This window comes from Cygnus olor, chromosome 4 (genome assembly GCF_009769625.2).
Source record: "Cygnus olor isolate bCygOlo1 chromosome 4, bCygOlo1.pri.v2, whole genome shotgun sequence".
Taxonomy (NCBI): Eukaryota; Metazoa; Chordata; class Aves; order Anseriformes; family Anatidae; genus Cygnus; species Cygnus olor.
The window spans coordinates 58796885-58815029 of record NC_049172.1 but is presented as its reverse complement, the minus strand read 5'-3'; the positions used below and the strand labels follow the sequence as shown (position 1 = coordinate 58815029).

At 39.3% G+C, this 18145-nt stretch overlaps 1 protein-coding gene and 1 long non-coding RNA gene across 6 annotated transcripts in view; one reads left to right on the top strand and one right to left on the bottom strand.

The window, feature by feature from the left end:
- Nucleotides 1–18145, bottom strand: part of CCDC149 (coiled-coil domain containing 149) — a 70078-nt gene that overhangs the window by 22767 nt on the left and 29166 nt on the right. For 2 of the 4 annotated variants that reach the window (XM_040554979.1, XM_040554978.1), the window contains exons 8-12: nucleotides 18020–18104; nucleotides 16655–16799; nucleotides 10119–10195; nucleotides 4803–4910; nucleotides 50–643 (exon numbers count right to left, since the gene is read on the bottom strand). In XM_040554979.1, the coding sequence (XP_040410913.1) occupies nucleotides 51–643; nucleotides 4803–4910; nucleotides 10119–10195; nucleotides 16655–16799; nucleotides 18020–18104 (1008 nt within the window). In that variant the 3' untranslated portion in view covers nucleotide 50. The remainder of the gene's footprint in view (nucleotides 1–49; nucleotides 644–4802; nucleotides 4911–10118; nucleotides 10196–16654; nucleotides 16800–18019; nucleotides 18105–18145) is intronic. The other 2 variants (XM_040554981.1, XM_040554980.1) reach the window with 2 other exon arrangements.
- LOC121069167 lies at nucleotides 378–6625 on the top strand. Of its 2 annotated transcripts, XR_005819305.1 has the most exons (4): nucleotides 378–468; nucleotides 574–739; nucleotides 2877–2965; nucleotides 5012–6625. It is a non-coding gene; the product is annotated as an uncharacterized LOC121069167 (long non-coding RNA). The 2 variants fall into 2 exon arrangements; XR_005819304.1 differs by lacking the exons at nucleotides 2877–2965; nucleotides 5012–6625 and adding an exon at nucleotides 1033–2866.

Genomic DNA, 18145 nt, shown 5'->3' with positions numbered 1-18145 from the left:
CACTTGCAAGAGGATTACAGTGAGAAGCACAAGGGCACGGATGTCATACCTCAAGCCAAACTGTTATCCAAATATTCACAGTTCTCAGCATGATCAGACGGTTTCATGTTCTCAGATCCAGGGAGCTCCTCCGAGCTGCCATGTGTGCGTGCAGTCGTAACGCTGAGACCTCCGTGCCTTCTGGGGTCCTCAGCGCCCACCGCATCCACGGTGATGCCGTTCTGATTCCCTCTTTGGTTTGTGATCTCACAGTCACTCTCTGAGGCTTCATCGCTGTCCTTCAGGGTCTCAGTTTCAGCTGTTGGCTCACTCTCAGAAGTTGAGGGATCTGTGGGGTTGGATGTGTCCGGGCTGGAGAATGGGAAATCTCCCTCCGACGAACCATTAAGCTCTGCCCCAACCACTGTGTTCTGCTCCCCAGCTGCATTTTCTGTTCTCTTCCCTTCCAGTTCTGAAACTGCCTGTTCTGTCAGTTTAATTATTTTGCTTTCAAGCTTGTTTATTTCTTCTTCCTCAGAAGGTAACTGGGGTAATGAAGGATAAAAATGTTTATTTTGGTTTCTGTTATTCAAGTTTCTTTCCTGTGGAGCCATGGACTCACTTGCAACAGCACGAGTTTCACTACGTTCCCCCTTCTGTTCTGCTGAAAAAGAAATGGAACAGCGACATGCCTCACGTGTTTGTATGTCTGACCCGGAGACCATCACAATAGTGTCACACCACAGAGATGTCTACCTCAGTAAGAAATTTCTACAGTGGTTCTCTGTCTCGCCCCCGGCCCATTTTTTACATTATAAGCAATCAACACAAAGTTTCTTGCTGGGTCAGGACTGTTTTGGAGCCTGACAACTGACAACTTTAAAAGAGTTATAGTTGATACCACACTGCAGAACAGCACAGGCAAACTTTTTTAGGAATATCAACTTTAAGCAAGGCACTTAACTGCAGAATTTTGGGGCACAGTTTAACATTAATCCCCACATCAGTACCACTTTCAGGGGTTAACACAAACTCCGTTTTTTCTTTTCGCAGCCTCTCATCCAATAATTCTGTTATTGATCCTGCAACATTTCTCCTAATGTAAAAGATTACTCTAATTTGGGTAGTGTCATAAAACAAAGCAGAAGAATATGAAATATACTATTACACCGAAAGCCAAACACTGAATAAAGCGACAGAACAGAGAAAACAGTGATGTGTAAACAAACAGCTCTGTAAGAGAAAGAATTTGTCCTCGTCTCTATTAAGGACAAAAGGCCTCACTGCAAATCAGCTTGTGAAGTCAAATAAGAAAAATTGGGGAATGCCAGGAGTATGGCTGCTCTGACAGCTTCAAATGGCTCTTGCAGTCCATATGCATTACCTTTTAGTATAGGAGCACTTACTCGATTTCTCCCACAGGAATCCCGCCTTGCTCAATGCACGGAGCAGACTGGCTGCGGGGCGGGATCTGAGCTATACAATACAGGAGCCTACTGTCTCTACCAGACCTGCCTCATTTATAATTTGGGAGCTGCTGAGTGAGTGAGACAAGGGTTGGCACAAAGGGAACAGACAGTCTAGCTACCACTAAGGAAGCCAGGAAAGTCACTCTGAAGAGCTGAGGTTTAAGTCTGTGGAAAAGGCAGGGATAAATTAACTTTCAAAAGGTGATCACCCACTGGATCTAATCCTCATTATCTGAGTGCTCAGCTGGAAACTAGGAGCTTGATTTGCAGTACCGCTGTGCTCACATTATATATTTGAACACACATACTCTAAGAGCTCTAAAAATAGCTAAAACTTAGGCACGTCCAATTGGCACTCAAAATTAGAGGGGACTCTACATTACTCTGTGTGGTGCGGTTTCCTCCTACAGAGGGGTAACACCATCCCATCATCTTGCTGCAGTTCTGTGAAGATAAATTGTTCATAGAAGAACAATTTGTGTGGAGAAAAGTTAATAGAAAAACAGTACTTTTGTCTTCAGAGAATGCTTGAAATGGAGCACAGGCAATACAACAGGAACAATGCATTCACCAGTGACAACAAAAAGAGAGCTGTTCATTAGCGGCTCTGATGTTCAAGTACAATCCATCACACGACACCATATATTGGGTGCGTTGGATACAGTGAGGTTTTGTGGCAGGACACAGTCTTTAATTCATGTGCCTGTACAATATCATTATGCATTTTCACCCAGGAACTGCATAGTATATCCTACAGACTTCTACCATCCAGCCTAATTGAAACTGATAACATTTACAGGCTAAAACAGGGCTTGATGAGATCAGGGTAAGCAGATAGATTAGATCCAAAAAAGCCTGAAAAAGGGCTTCTGATTATCTGTACATCTAGCTAGAGCAACATTTTAAGTATTACAGAAGGTTCTGGTAAAAAATGTGTGTTAGCTCAAAGGATAAAAAGATTTTCTGGGCCAAAACACTCACCAAAAATCAATGGTAGTGTTTATAGGGCCATGGTTGACTGACCTCAGGCATAGCATTTAAAGATATGCAAGAATTTCATTTCTATTCCGCTTATCTGTTGTCATTCAACTGATCACTCAGCTGATAATAAAGTAAACGTGGTTTTGTTTTTATTGCTGGAATACTTTTAAACTGAGATCATACTTGCTCGGTAAATAAAGGCTAATGAACACATTCCTGTACCCTTCTTAGTTGCCAAATTCCCCCAGATTTTGGAGGCAGGCTGTAGAGATCAAAAATTGCACTGTGGAGCAAATTCCTAAAACTCAACAACAGGCAGTCATCCTCTTGTAAAGCAGCACGAAAGTTGACGGTATCACTGCCATAGAGCTGCTGACTGCAGAAGAGCTGTCAACTCTACGCAGGAGGAGATACCCTGCAGCTGAAAACACATTGCTTCTTTTCCAGGCTTCGAAGGGAAAATGGAAAGCACAAAATCCTCCAGAAAATGGATCTGGAACAATGGAAGAAGTTATTGCTCCATCTACTGCTAGAAGGTGTGGCAGACTGGTCTATGTTTGTGCTCATCTGTGTCACTGAAAAGTTGGGCGCGTTTATTTAAGTTGTCACAGAGGTGGATTTTAAGTTTGTCTGAGTTCTCACTGCAGGTTATCAGGTACACTGTGCCACATACAAATTAAAAACAAGCTGTTTGTGCAGGCAGAGCAGTAATTTCTTAATCCACTGCAGTTTAATCACGGGATTTCTCTGTTACACGGGATTTCTCTGTTCTCTATTACAGTTATGAAATGGGGAGGGGTAAAGAGGGTGACCTACTGGGAGCCAATTTTTCTGATGACTGCCACAGGCCTAATCCTTGTCTGTCTTCTCTTCAAGGCTGTTTTCCTCCAGTGATCTCTTCCTGTTGAGATCTATGCTCCTGCACAATATCTCTTTCTTTACCCGGTCCCTCCGTATACTCTGCCCACTTCTTATCCTCCTTTTAGCCTTTATCACCACATCTTGCTTTCAATGACAGAATTTGGATTCCTCACTCCTGTGCTTAGAAAGGGATGAAAAGTCCTGCCTACCTTCTCAGGGGTGGAAACGCTTCTCCCCGTTTGCAAATTCCTTGTCTATTAATTATAGATATATTACGTTTGCATGTTTTTTTATTTAAAAAAAAAAGCGGTTATCAGAATTAGAGACACAAAAAAGTTATTTGGCTGACATTAAAAAAAAATCAGCTGAAGCAGAAAATACATCATGGAAAGCTTCAGTCCAGAGTGAATGTTTGGCAGTGCTACACAGCAACAGAAACAAGGTCTGATGAGATTTGACAGGCAGCTTTAATCAAAACTGTAATACCAACCTCACCTAGGACAGGAAAGGAAAGAACGTAATACCACCAAGTAAATACCTTCAGTAACTGCAGATTTAATTAAAAATCAATGATTAAGCAGGCAAAAAAATGAATATTTATGAGTTATTACTCACTGGAGAACCACTCACTATAGTTTCGCTCCTTATTTTTAGCAAAAATATCAGCTGATCAAGATTATAAAAAATGATCAGTCCGGCTGTCAAGTTTTATCGGATGATGATATGGATAATAAAGTCAAAATTAAGCCACAATCTATTTAGTTTCAGGACTAACAAATAAATTGTTTATGATGCTTCATGGTTAGCTGAGTAAGATCTGGGCATACCGGAATATGATGTCCATTAAAGACCTTATCCAAATGCTGAGAGGCAAGCACAATAATTTATCTCCTGACCATTATGAAAAACTCAGGAAAAAACTGAGGTTATCAGGAAAACATTATCTTTTTGCTACTCTCACATAAAGTTAGGCTTGACTTTGGAGAGATGTTAATGCTTGCTATTGGGGAAGTTTTGAACAAAACACATGCAAGACTACAAAAAAAAAAGACAACACAATCAATTTATCCGGGAAAATGAGGGGGGCTTATTTCAATTTACTGGGTGCAATCAGGAAGCCTTTCATCTAGGTATCAGCTATACTGCAGCAAAGTGCTAAGCCAGTTCCACAGACTGCTCTCCTACTGCGCATTTTAACAGAGGGAAAAAGAGCAGGAGGCTAACACAGAAGGCATGAATAACTTTTCACAGTATCAAGTTATCTGGCATGAAAATTCCTGAAGGTGTACAACCTGATGCCTAGCACTGTGCAATCTCTTCAACAGTCATTTTTCAGTGGTTTCTTTGCTATTTGTACAGGGACCAGCTATCCATTTTACTTGCGGATGATTTATTCAATCTCAGTGACCACTGAAACTTTGCCTTCTGCTATCCCAGCATGAAAATTACATTTTATTTAGAAAGAAATGTGTGCTCAGCTCTCATCATGTTCCTTATGTTCCAGGTGCTCACCTTGTACTTCAGTTTGCTGTGGCTTATCAGTAAATGCTAACAATGGTGACCTAGACCGCTGTATAACAGGCAAGGTTGGGTCACTGAACGTTATGGTATCCTTTCCACCTGAAACAATGAAAGTGTTAGAACCATTAATTCGCTAATTACACTCATCGTTCACTAATGATATTCACACATATCCTACAACTTAACTCTTTTTTTTCCAGTGCCATGAAAATAAGTACAGAACCAGAAAAGCATCTCAAATGATCCTTCTACAGCATGGAAATAAAGTATTTTATAGCAGAGCTGGAATATGTAAGTCAAATAAAGACAAATAAAGAAAGGCTTTTTTTTTTTTTTTTTTTACACACATTACAGAGCAAAGGACGATCTTTGAAAGAAGAGCACGTGCTGTATTCAGCAAATTGTATTCACCATACAATTCAGAATATTACTAATCAGATCATACCAAAAGTTTTACAATAAGTAATTTGAGGTAAGGCTTTAGGGTAATACATGGATCATTTGCATGCCATTGCCAGCAAGTGTTTGGCACTGACTCTGTACTCTTATCGCTCTGCCTCCTATCACCTATGTGGTTTTACACTATAGGCTCACACCTGTACTACAATGTTTCCTTAAAAAAATAAAAATAAATTTAAAGATTAGCACAACTGTGAGGCAAGCCAGAGCTGAGGCAGCAAACCAGCAGACATTGCTAGGGAACAGGAAGGATTTTAACCTGAAAATTTCCCAAACCCTTCTGAGCATTTTTGTTTTAAGCCAAATGCACGAGGGCAATTTTCCAGCTCTTTTGCAGAGAAAATTGTTGAAGAAACTCTTCAGCTGAGGACTCTGCTGTAGATGCCTAGTCTTTACATGCGTTAGCAATACAGAAAGCAGCACCTGCAGACTCTTTAGGAAGTCCTCCACTATTCAGGGTGCTTATGTTCGTAGTGACTGACATTACCTTAAACCTAGAGGGGAGGTGGCAAGAAATTTGCAAGATCAGCTAAGCGTGGTGTTTGCGTGGCCTCCAGAACAACTGCCAACCGATAACTAATGGCTGGGAAGGTGGCAAGCTCCTGCTCTATTTATCTCCATAAGAATGGACGTTTATGTAACAACCACTTCTCCCCTCTAAATCTGCTTGTACACTGCACCTTAAGGCAACATCCTAAATCTAATCACCCATCCAAGACAAGGACTTTCGAAAGGGCACCAGGTCAGGAGATACCCTGAATAAATCCTTCCCTGAGAAAGTTCTGGTACCTCCTGAGAAAGAGTGAAAGTCAAGCTGTTCTCTCAGCATCAAACTGGGCTACCCCAGTCTCTAACTGCTTTGGAGAACGCTGTCTGTAAAGACCTTGATACTGAAGGTATTAATGACTTTTTAATACCCTTAGCATGTTGGGTATATACTGCGGCAATACAAATGCAATGAATGCTTTAGAAACATTGACCTTGTCAAGCTTTGATCCCACTGTCAAGTATGCATCAGAATTCTGCCTTCGTGATAGCAAGTATTAAAAAATAATAATTAACTAACAACAAAGTACAGCCCTTGCCCCAAGTGTAAGGCAAAATTAATTAAATTTAAAGGAAAAAAAAAAGGCAAAACAAATCTGATGGCTATTTCAAAATGCAAAAGCCCCTAAAAGAATGCACTTTCCTGTAACACTGAAGGAATTTTTGTGTTGGAAGTAGAATTAAATCAAACAGGGAACTAGTAGTACAGAAATATCTTATATTCATATGCATGGTCAGAAGTAGCCAATGTCTAAAAGATCGAGAAGAATCCAACAGAAGAGGCCAAATTCAAAAAGATTATAAATAAAGAATTTGAGGGGGAACCACTCTTAACAGTGGAAAGCAGAGAATTATTTTTTTTGATAGAATGAAAAAAAAAAAAAAAAGTAAAGCCTCAGCTACAGACCCCTACAAGACAAGCTTCAAAAAAGAAACTTCCTGACTTCCAGCCAGCATTTACACAGTAAACACATTCACTTTCACATTTTTCTCTGGAAACCAACTTGCTTACAGAAAATAGACCTAAGTTCAGTATCCACACAGCTTAGCAACAGATGTGGCCCAAAGAGCCCTATATATATTTATTTATTAACAGTGACTCACACCCACTCATGAAGGAGGGACGTGGCTGTTGCTGTACTATATTCCTTGCATCAAGATCTGAAGTTGGATTACACATGGGGAATTTTAATTAGCTGCCGTGGAAGCTCAATTTCATAACCCATACAGCTTCATGTAGAGTTGCTCTATTTAATGAATTTTAAAGGACTTTGGTGAAAAGCATACAGATCTCAAAATAAGCGGACAAACCAGGTTTTCAATAGGAGTAAATTCATTTGCTTTCTTCTCCAGGAGAAATGAACTTTTCTACAAGATTCCCAGGCTTGGGGATCCACGTATAACCTCTGCTCCATTCAAACAGCCCTCCAACAAAGCAGCTGCTGAGCCTGTTAATTCTGTCTCGCCACTGCTCCTCGCTGATTACTGAAGAGCAAGAGGCAGCACAGAAACCTTCCTCTCAACCCAGGCAGGAAAAGGCTGAGTCATGGCCCAATCTTTCCTTTAGGCTTTTTTTTTCAGTGGAAATTTGGAATTTTCAGGAACTGATAGATTTTGAAAAATATAGAATTACTTATCTGAATATCTAGTGACATCTTATTGTAAGAGGACTAAGCTGGTGTTTAGTTTGTTTTAATGCTGAGTATACTTAACATATTACATATGCATATTTGAATCAACCATAACGTATGTAAGACAAGGCAAAGAATCAAATGCTTCTGTGAACATCACATTCTCTGCCTCCTTCTCAAGACAAGTGGGCTCATAAAAAGAAAATAGAGTTAAATCTATGACCAAGATTGCTTTATTTTTAGCAATGAATCTCCTAAGAAATTCATTTAACTGAAGCCCATTTTCCAAACAGGGGAAGCTGAAGTTTGCAATAGGCAGAACTTCTACGGAAACTGAACTTATGCTACCAGATTAACCATTTCAAAAATTAAAATATATGCTTCCTCTTGATTTAGCTTCCCCATAGTTGATTCATACATTGCACAAAAAGCAGATGACAAATATGTCACCTAACAAAAAAGTTAGAAGCAGTCAAGCTCTTTTTTCAATAGGATGAAGTTTATTAACATCATTTATTAACAGCATTTGGAAGGTACTAATATCATGGTGACAATGGCTGTTTTAAATGTTATATGGACAACGATGCCCAAGTGGGAACGTTGAGTTCAGATTAAAACCCTGCAATTTACAAGGTGCATTTCTTTCAGTGGTAGAATGAACATCAGCTTTCATCTGCATATTCTTCCAGAGACAGAAGTTCAACTCACAACCATATAATACTTCTTCTCTTTGGATTTAAGACTGACTAGGCGAGATAGCCTCTATGTGCTGCCTCTCACCCAAGCTCACATTCAGCCGCAGAGTCCATTATGATAATTCCTATGCTATCTATTACATGCTGCTGTTTTACGGAGCAGAAGCTTTCCACACTCTGAAAAGAAACGTGGCAACCCACCAGTTGTTGCAAGGCTCTTTCTGACCACATTGGGACTACAGTGCATTTGGAAACAAAATTACGCTCTTGATTTAAAAGGGAGGCAGCAAATTAACAAACCAACCTTGGTGTTCAACAGAATTCATAAGGTACTGTAAAATTCATTTACAACTATTAAGGACCATCCTTCCTTACTATTTTCCTCAATTTAAACAAAGTGCTTGTAGAGCAGCCTCTATTTCTCTTGTGGTCATCTAATTCATTTGACTGAACACCTTAACCTGACAGATATAAAAACGTTCAGATAACATTCCCATTTATTTACATGCAGTCATAATATTTAATGTACTGCCAGAATCAGTTACTAAAAATATATATGTCAAGCAGAACCTACTCCCAAATCCCACTGAGACATTGTAGCTCAGGCCTTCAGGCAGCAAAAGAAAAGAAGGAAAGAGACAGTTGTTATTGTATAAATATTAATTTGATGGCTTACCTACACAGACCAACAACAGAGCAATTAGTTCCCACTGTTTGTTGTTCTTTTTAATACATTTTGTAAAGATTATAAACACTGCTTTTATTAGTGTACTAATTTCATGGAACACATTTTTTTGGGGGAAAAAAACCACAACCAACCCTACAGTACATTAACCCAGTGAGCTTATGATACACATTTGTACTAATGTACAAAACTCTATCAGCAGGATCTTGACAAATATTTCACCTGCACTTTTTGGAGAATGTGGGGAGAGACAAATGCTCTCAGCACTGTATGCACATTAGATGCCTAACTGAAAAGTAACCCATGGGAACAAATTTGGGACTTTCAGTTCTGGAAAACCCCAACGAAAGCCAGTTCCAGAAAGATGATTCAGAATGCCTGCAACAGGCAGAAATATACCACATTAGGCCACATTGCTTTTTCACTAGTTCTCTTCAGCTTTGTCAAATGTTTTCTTCTAGATTAAAAGCCTAGGTATATAAAAACAGAGCCAAAAACCCAGAAGCCTAAACCATACCAGCTCCCACCCCCACTGATAGGAAGCTGTAAACAACGATGCCTAATGGTGCAAACACCAACAATGGAGCAGCATAATTTACAGTGGTTAAAAAAGATACAATTAGGTGTAATGGGAAGAAAAGAAGCAAAAGGAAAATGTAAATTAAATATTGCCCATTTTCCTAACAGCAAGGTCTATTAGGAAGCAGATTAATCTCCCATTACGTGAGTAATTTAAACCAAATACAGTGCTTAAGATGCTACAGGGAATAATCCTGTTCTGGAGAGAGGGACTAGAAAATTTCAGATCATTTACATTTCCAGTTTCTCAGAGATTATCATTCTACAGAAAAACATTATAAAATACAGCAATAAAAACCATGGAAGTTACAAAAAGTATAAAATTAATCAAAAAATCTGTTGAAAAACATCATGGCTAATATCCTATGTATATCATTTTATATAACTGTTAAAATAAAATAGCTCAAAGTTTTTGCCTTTTTTTCTTCCTAACTTGCAAACTATGGAAACATTTTGAGTATTTCCAATACTTATTTTGTAGTATCGATACTGGAAATATGATTTAAAGAGCCTCGTGAATTTTGGTTTCAACTTAATGTTTATTAGAGGTTTCTAATTTTGCAAATGTGCTTCACAAAATACTGTCATTCACAAAATACTGCACATTCATAAAATAACTGTCATTTAAAAAATTATAGCCAAGCTCTTCTTAAATGCAAATATATCCATGAAAACTAAATAATTCAAGCTGTTCTCTTGAATTTTTACTAACCTGGAAGACTCCACAGACCAGCAATTTCCAAAGTTCTTAACTTCTTTTCAAGTTCTGCCACTCGATTACCTAGAATTCTTTGGGGAAAAAAAAAAAGAAAACAAGAACAAAACCCAGAAATATTCAGGTGAGATGAGATTCCTTGTTCTAGTAAGGTAACCAAAGCCTACTTGTTTACATGTCTGCAACTGAATTTTTAACTTGTGACTTAACTAGTGTAGTAAACCTGTTAACAATTACCGCTTTTTACTAATGCCAACAGACAGCCTCCCCCAGACTTTAGAGAAAATGCAATATAGTTGTCTAACTTATCCCATGATTAAAAAAAAAAGATTTAAAAAAGATCTAGGATGTACTAGATAGTCAACCTTTGCACATTACAGACCAAGAATAGCAGCTCATAGAATTTCTATTTCCCCTGCTTGCAAATCTGTCTTCCCAGTTCCTTTTACTTTCTCTACAGCTAAAATTGGAAAGTAAGAGCTATGCGATCTAAATATGCAAAATTCAATATATGGATCGATTTTGAAGTTCTAGTCACAATTTTGGCCCACTCTTATTCGCAAAGGTTTGTCTGTCACTAAGATTGCTTATTGCAGCAACAAATTGCCTTGCTGCTACATCTCTCTTCTTTCACGTGCTGAACTCTTTTCTTCTTTACTAAAAAGCTTCAAGCTGTTTAGTGCCTTTATCACCCACCCACTCTTAGTTTTCGCTGCATTTCTTGGGTCATCTCTTCTTTTCTATCTGATTCCTACATAAATACTACTTGCGGTTAGCTCTCCTGCAGGATTTAACTTTCAGTTTTAATTCTCTCCCAAGATCAAATGCAAGATTCCTATGTTGCAAAGAAAGCTCTTTTTTTTTTTTTTTTCTTTTTTTCCCCATGAATTTTTGAAAGTGCTTTTCTTTACAGGCACAGCAAGTCTTCTAGAGTCGGAAGTCTTTAAATAAATCCCAAACAATACACAGAGTGAAAAACCTGGGTTTTTCACTCAGACAGCAATTCTAAATATGACAGCAGAGATAATGGACAGCAAGTTTTACTCATCAAATTACAGCAACAGGATAAGTCAGTTAAATTTGAACTGAATGCTGAGAAGCAGCACAACACAACACAGCAAGGCAACAATATCTTCCCAAGCTCGCCAGAGCCGTGTAATACTGCACTGCACGCTCTCCACCTAGGGCTTTATGCTGCAAACATCTGAGCAAACTGACAATGTCATTACTGACAAGATGACAGAGTCTGGAACATAAAGGACAGCAAAACCAGCAAATATTAAATGGGCTAGAAAAATTGATTAACAAAGACTAAGTATTTTTGAAATCTCTAGTGTGAGGGCTCTGCAATGACAGAATGGAAGCCTGTAAGTATTTTAAAGACTGCAAAAATACCAGGATGAGACAGACTGTAAAAGAGAAAGCTCACAATGAACATCGAAACAAGCACTGGGTGGTACAGGGGTATGTAACAATTAGAAAGCAAGCAGCCCATCCTGTTTACTAGCAGAGGGGAGAGTGTGGCAGCAGTTATTTCTCCACTGAAATTCAGTAACCAACCAGACCACCAAGGTTATGATGGATCTAATACTGTTGTCTCCAGTAACAATCAAAATTTTTCAAGTCTAGATTTTGCTTTCAGAATGCTTCCTTCTGACACAAGGGACTCAGATTCAACAACTCTATGTTCTTATCCCGGTGTACTGCATTGCCCTAAGGGCCTGCTGAAGGTCAGCTGAAGGATATGGAGATCCCCTGGCTTAGGGGTAGGGAACAAAGAAATCATGCAAGATTCCTTCCAATACGTGTTAACTCTGCCAGGGAGCCAACAAAACAAAGCTGCTGTGGCTAACGATTGTCCCTACAAATGGGTCGCACCTCTTTATTTTAATAAGTAGTTCACCAAGAATTCCAAGGCAGAAAGGGAGGAAAAGATACTGCCCTCCCTCTCAGTTTCAGTCAGCCAACAAATTCCACTCTCTAGAATAAGTTCAGTTACTGTTACTGCTCTTGATATTTGGACAATACCAAAGTCACTCTTCTCTTGCTTCTCTTAAACTTTGTAATTCATTTTTTCTGCTGTATTACACTACTTCTAAAGATTCCGGAGCAGATCTATCCTGGCAATTCCTACTGGAGCCTCAGAAGAGACAGCGAACTTTTTTTTTCAGCTTTGTTGCAGGTTCTCATGTATGAGGACCATCCTGCAGCTCTGAACACTGCTCAGCAGAAAGAGAGGACAATACTTAACGATGCTGCTTTCATTCAGACACAGAGCAAAATACATTCCCTGTTGAGTATGATTCTAGTTCGCACCAAACCACATTATTTGAAGAGAGGTATGGGAGAAATTAATCCTACAAAAAGCTGTGAGTCTTAAATAAATGCTTATTGGAAATCCTGAAAAAAGCACAGTTTGCCCCTTTCCACTATGATCATCCAAGTAATTTGGCACCTCCACACGTGCCGTGGAAAGACTGAGCTGTGGTGGCCTGGACCAGCAGGTAGTTTGGAAGATGCTGCTTGGCTAGTATCCGATTAGCATCCCTAATCTATTTTCTATCTCTAGCCATAATGGACCAGATCCTTTGACTAAAACAGGATTGTGTCACTGACAAAGGTGCCTGTAGCTATTCCCCTTGCTCTCTGGTCATGCATCCAACACGACAAGGGAGGTTGTCTAAGCCTCCCTCCAGGATAAGGTTTTAGAGAAATCTGTTGGTCACGTAACGGCAGCAACGCTCCCACCTGAATACAGAAACTCCCTTCTAGCACTCCCAACGCTTCCCAACGCACATGAGCATAGCCTCAAGGGAGCTGTGCTGATTTACAGCACCTGAGCTCCGTTCAACCTCACCTTCAACTTAGTTCTAGTTCTGGAGGGCATGTACGTTCCCAGAGACGCAAGCACCCGAACACCTGTAAATATGGCCTACCACGGTCACATACCTGGCTCTACCTGTCACATGGAAACATTTACTCAGTTACAGGTTGGCACAATCCTTTCTGTACTTCTGGCCACGACCAAGCTTACCCAAGTAATGCTAAAATTAGTGCAACATGTCTAAGCAGGAGAGCAGTTTCTAAATTCATCTGGCTTGCATGAGTGCTGGCAATTTCATGAACAAATTGCACTAAGAAAGAGCATATAACAAACTGTTTATTGCTGGTGGAAGCCAAAAAGATTTTTATCCATTTTCTAGGCAGGGTTAGGGCTGTTTATTTTCACATTTATGTAACTATTTAATCTCGCAACACGTTACTGCATACAGAATTCATTTACAACTGCTTTTTCAAATTAAGCTAATGTGCTTGAGAGGAAAAAGATAGGCTGTTACTTAAACTTAGCAGTAGTAGATACCAATCACATAGGCAAACTGACCCATCTTCTTCCCATATACCTTTTTTTTCTTACATCATAGAACCAGAGAACTTGGGTTGGAAGGGACCTTAAGGATCACACAGTTCCTGCCCATAGCAGGAACACCTCCCACCAGACCAGGTTGCTCAAAGCCCCATCCAGCCTGGCCTTAAACACTTCCAGGGATGGGGCATCCACGGTTTCTCTGGACAACCTGTTCCAAAGCCTCACCACCCTCTGAGTACACAATTTCTTCCTAATGTCTAATATAAATCTACCCTCTTTTACTTTAAAACCATTACCCCTTTGTCCTATCGCTACACTCCCTGATAAAGAATCCCTCTCCAGCTTTCCTGTAGGCCTTTATCTTGTAAAAATGGAGCTAAAAAATTACAGGCTGGATTTATCCCACTCATTTCTAGGCATATACTCCCACAGTTCCTTTTATCATGCCACATATTTAGAAAACCAGCAATAATGAAAGTGTGCCTGTTCCAAGAGCAAGTGGTAATAATGGACGTTTTTAACAACAGGATAACAGCAGAAAGTCAACTTCAACAGCACAGCCAAATTACAATCTAACTAAAAAAAATAGTCTTGTTATTTCTTCATTTAATCAAAATGCAAATCTACTATCCTGTTATTTAAATTTACAGAGCTGTATTTCGATCTTCAAGCAACAAAACAGGTTTGGACTTTGAAGTACACTAACTGTTGGGAGGGAAGTAAGTTCATATGGTCTGATAACAGAATCGCTAACAGATTAATCATCTATCAAATATCAAAAGCACAACTTCTTCCCTGAATGAAACAAACACTCCAAAAATCTCACTTTCTCTACCCAACTGAATCTCACCCTCTTCACATAACAATCTGAAAGATTAACTGTGTTCTCCAAGCAAGCTCTTTGCACAGGACAAACAAGACAAGAGGGATGAAGAAGACTTCTATTTATGTAAAACCTTCTGTCATTCCATTTCTCTCTAGCCCCACTCCCTTCTCCTCCTTTGAATAGTGCGATGTCTTCAAGCAAAGAATGGATCTTCTACTTGTACCAGTTTTCTGTGGACCTGCCTGTTTCACCTGTGCAGTGACCTCAGTCTCACCTCCAACCTGCTCCAACAGGTGGGCAGTTTCTTTCCCATTTTCAGAAAACATCAGACTTTACTCCTCTAACTTTTTCCACAGTAATTAAGAGACCCCAACAACCACATAATGCACCTGAAATAAAGGATAATCTTCCCTGATGTTCTACCTGCATGTCCCTTTTTCACTTTAACGCTTTTGTGACTCAGGTGCTTCTACATGAAGTAGTTCCCATTCTTCCTAGCTCCTTAAAAGCTTCTTTAATCCAACCAAAGCCAAAGGTGACAAAAAGAACAAGCATACTGCATGGGAGTGTTGCTGCTCTTCACTCAGCCTTCCCAGGATTTATGATTCTGTTTTTTTTCCCCTGAAGCATCCTGAGCCGAATACAACACTGCAGTTCTGAGCACACTGTATTTTGGAGGGAGGTGGATTACCACCGCCCCCTAAGACCTCATCTTCTGTTGGGCACCACATATTAATTTTTGCATGTGTCCAACCTCTACTTCAATGGCTATAGATGACCAGTTTGGTGCACAGATAAAATAGTATCTGCTACTGAAGGCTTATCTCAAGAAAGCTCATACTCAGTAGTTGAAAACAGGCACTGGCATCAGAAGGTAAAGCCATCACTACGATAATACATTTGAGAGATGCAAGAGACTGAAGAGATATAAAATTAAAAAAGAAATTTGCTACAGTTACAGGCAAGAATATGCAAATAATTACAAGAGGTCATGACGCAGTATCAGGATGCAAAAGGCAAAGATCAATTATACCTGAGCTACCAAAAGTTACTCGCTAGATGTTTCTCAGCTGATGTCACATTAGCAGCAAGAAGGGGGTAAGCAGGTGTTAGCCCCTTCAGTAACACTGCTCAGTGCAGGAACTCCCCTTACATTTCATGACACACAAAAGGCATGAATTGACTGAGTTGCCATCAATTCGAGCTGGGCTACGTTCTCACTGCTTTAGACTCCCTTTAGCTGATTAGGCATTTGCTTTCTGAACAGTATTTAAGAGCAGCTATAAACTGCTCCTCCACTTCTGTTGCCACATCACTAAGAATTATGCAATGGAGTCTGCCTAGTATCAGAGTTATGAATTTTCAAAATGAATCATCTATTCTAGAGCAATATAGTTCACTTCAGTACTACTCCTTCCTTTCCTGAAAGATGTCTGCCTGTTTCTGACATCTGGTCCTGATGTGCTTTTGAAAAGCCTGAATAACCTCTGATTACCAGTAGTGACTCAGTGTTGCAAACAACCCCTCCGAACAACCAAAAAAAGCCAGAAAGAAAAAAACAAACAACGAACAAAAAACCTGAGCGCAGCATCAAGGAACACTTCCTAGCTCTGATTTTCATACACTGTATGAGGACAATAATATCAGAATGTCAGAAAATGTGTCAAAACCGATGATATTCTGCCATGATAGGTGCTGTGCAAGGTACAAAGAATTCTCCTGATGAGAACAGCTAAGGGTAAACAAATTCTCCTTGAAAGTTCAGTTCAGATTTAAAAAAATAAAATATATAGTAGCAATATAACTGCATTTATCTCCTAAAACTTTTGGCAAGTAACTACAGGAGCAACAGCTATCATCCATATGACACACAGGCTACTAGCCTGTGACAAATGTCACATTAAAACTTTTCAGACTCTTTCCTAGGTGCATCATTTACTATTCTCACCAGTGTTTGTTGTTAACAGCTGATTTATCATATATCTTCTCCATTTCAAAGGTGTCCTTCCTCCTGGCTGCTTTTCTTTGGCTCTCCCTACAGACTACCTGCTAGAAATGCCACTTCATTACTAGAAACCAAAAGGTTTCCTATGGTTTATCTTCAACCTGTAAACCAATCCTTGTGTAGCAGAAGCAGGCAGGTCTCTTTAAAATGTATTTTTTTCTCGAAACTCATAGCTGATCTTTCAGTTCTAAAACCTGAAGAACCCACCTGTTAGCAATGACAATGAACTCTCTCTGAAAACAGACCTTCCTTTCCATTTCCTTGAAACTCCCCCAGAACTATGACTTTTCCATAGCTTGGTAAGTTCTATTTTACTTAGAAGTCATGCTACCTACTTGTTCGTTTGCCTTTGGTGTTGTATGACCATGTTTTTTTCATGGATCGTTTCCAACAATGCAGTGGCCAGTGATTTGAGATCTGAAATGGACTGTGGCGTGGCTGGAAGGCTACATCCATGATCCTCTGACAACAACTCTTGGACTATAATGTTAAAAACACAAATGAGTTTTGGCTTCTCTTGCACAGAGATGTGACACAAACATTCACTTAACATCAAAGAATTATTACTTAAATGAATACATATAATTTTCTTTCAACTAACAAACAATGCCAAAAGACCAGAAATATAATACACAGCTGACAGAAAAACGGTGGCTTTTTGAGCTGACTGTTATCCCACAACAATTGCTAGAACAAGAATAGGCAGACACATTTTCTGTTCATTTAATTCTGCTTTTGGAAAATGACTTTTGTTCAGGAGGAAAAAAACTCATTCTGCTAAACCATTGAGGCCTACAGATAGTAAAAACGGGGTATTTCTCTCTCACTTACATTAAAATATAAGCCCACAAGGAAGCTTTTATATTACTTTTTGTAAATCTTATATCCTTCAGGTTATTTAAGATTGATGTGAAAATAGTCACCCGTGAACTTCCTCTGCAGCTTAGAGCCTGTTTACCTTTCAGCCACATCAGGAAGTTCACTAGTTACTTCTGTAACTAGAATCTGGCTCTGCCTCTTTATACGCAAGTATATGAAGGACACAAGAGGAGTCAAAAAATATTTTCAACCTACTACAACAAATACTACTGATCTCATGTGTGTGTGTATGAATGTACCAGCACCTCAACAGCAGGGTAGTACAGCGGTACACTGCTTGGCACAGTGAATTTTCTCTACTATTCTGCTTTCCCTTCTTTTTTAATCTTGATTTTTTGTTTGGAGGGGGAGATTATGCCATTTTGCTTCCCGAAAAGAACCATGGGACAAGAAAATTTTTTGCAAAACATATGAATATAAGGAGCAGAAAATTTGACTTAGGGCCCTTCCTCTATCCGCCTGTATATTTTTCATTGGATTATGAATTGAGATTGTCGTTGTTAGCAGAGGAGAGAGAGTGAATAAAGAAGTGATTTGTCAGGGTCAAAGTTGCAAACAGGCTTACAGATAAGAAAGAATACATTTGATCCAGCTGACTGGGAAATGAATGGCAAAGGAATAACAAAAGGAGAAGCAATACTCAAGAGGCAAATTTTGTATCAAGTCAACTGAGAAAAGGATGAAAAAACAGCACATGATAATAAACACAAAAGAAAAAAAAAGATTTCGTTTTGGTTGGTGAGGAAAGTGTTACTGAAATTACGAGGTAAGATGAGAGGATTCAATGAGACATGCAACACCATGCTGCGTTTATGTAATACCTTGCTTTGCAGACAGGACTCCAGTCAGAGCACTGCTACTGGATCTGCCGTGAGTCTTTGAATTTTTTCGTCTCTCTAGTGCATTCTGAGGAAACAACAAATATCTTACTTAGAAAAACAGCAGCC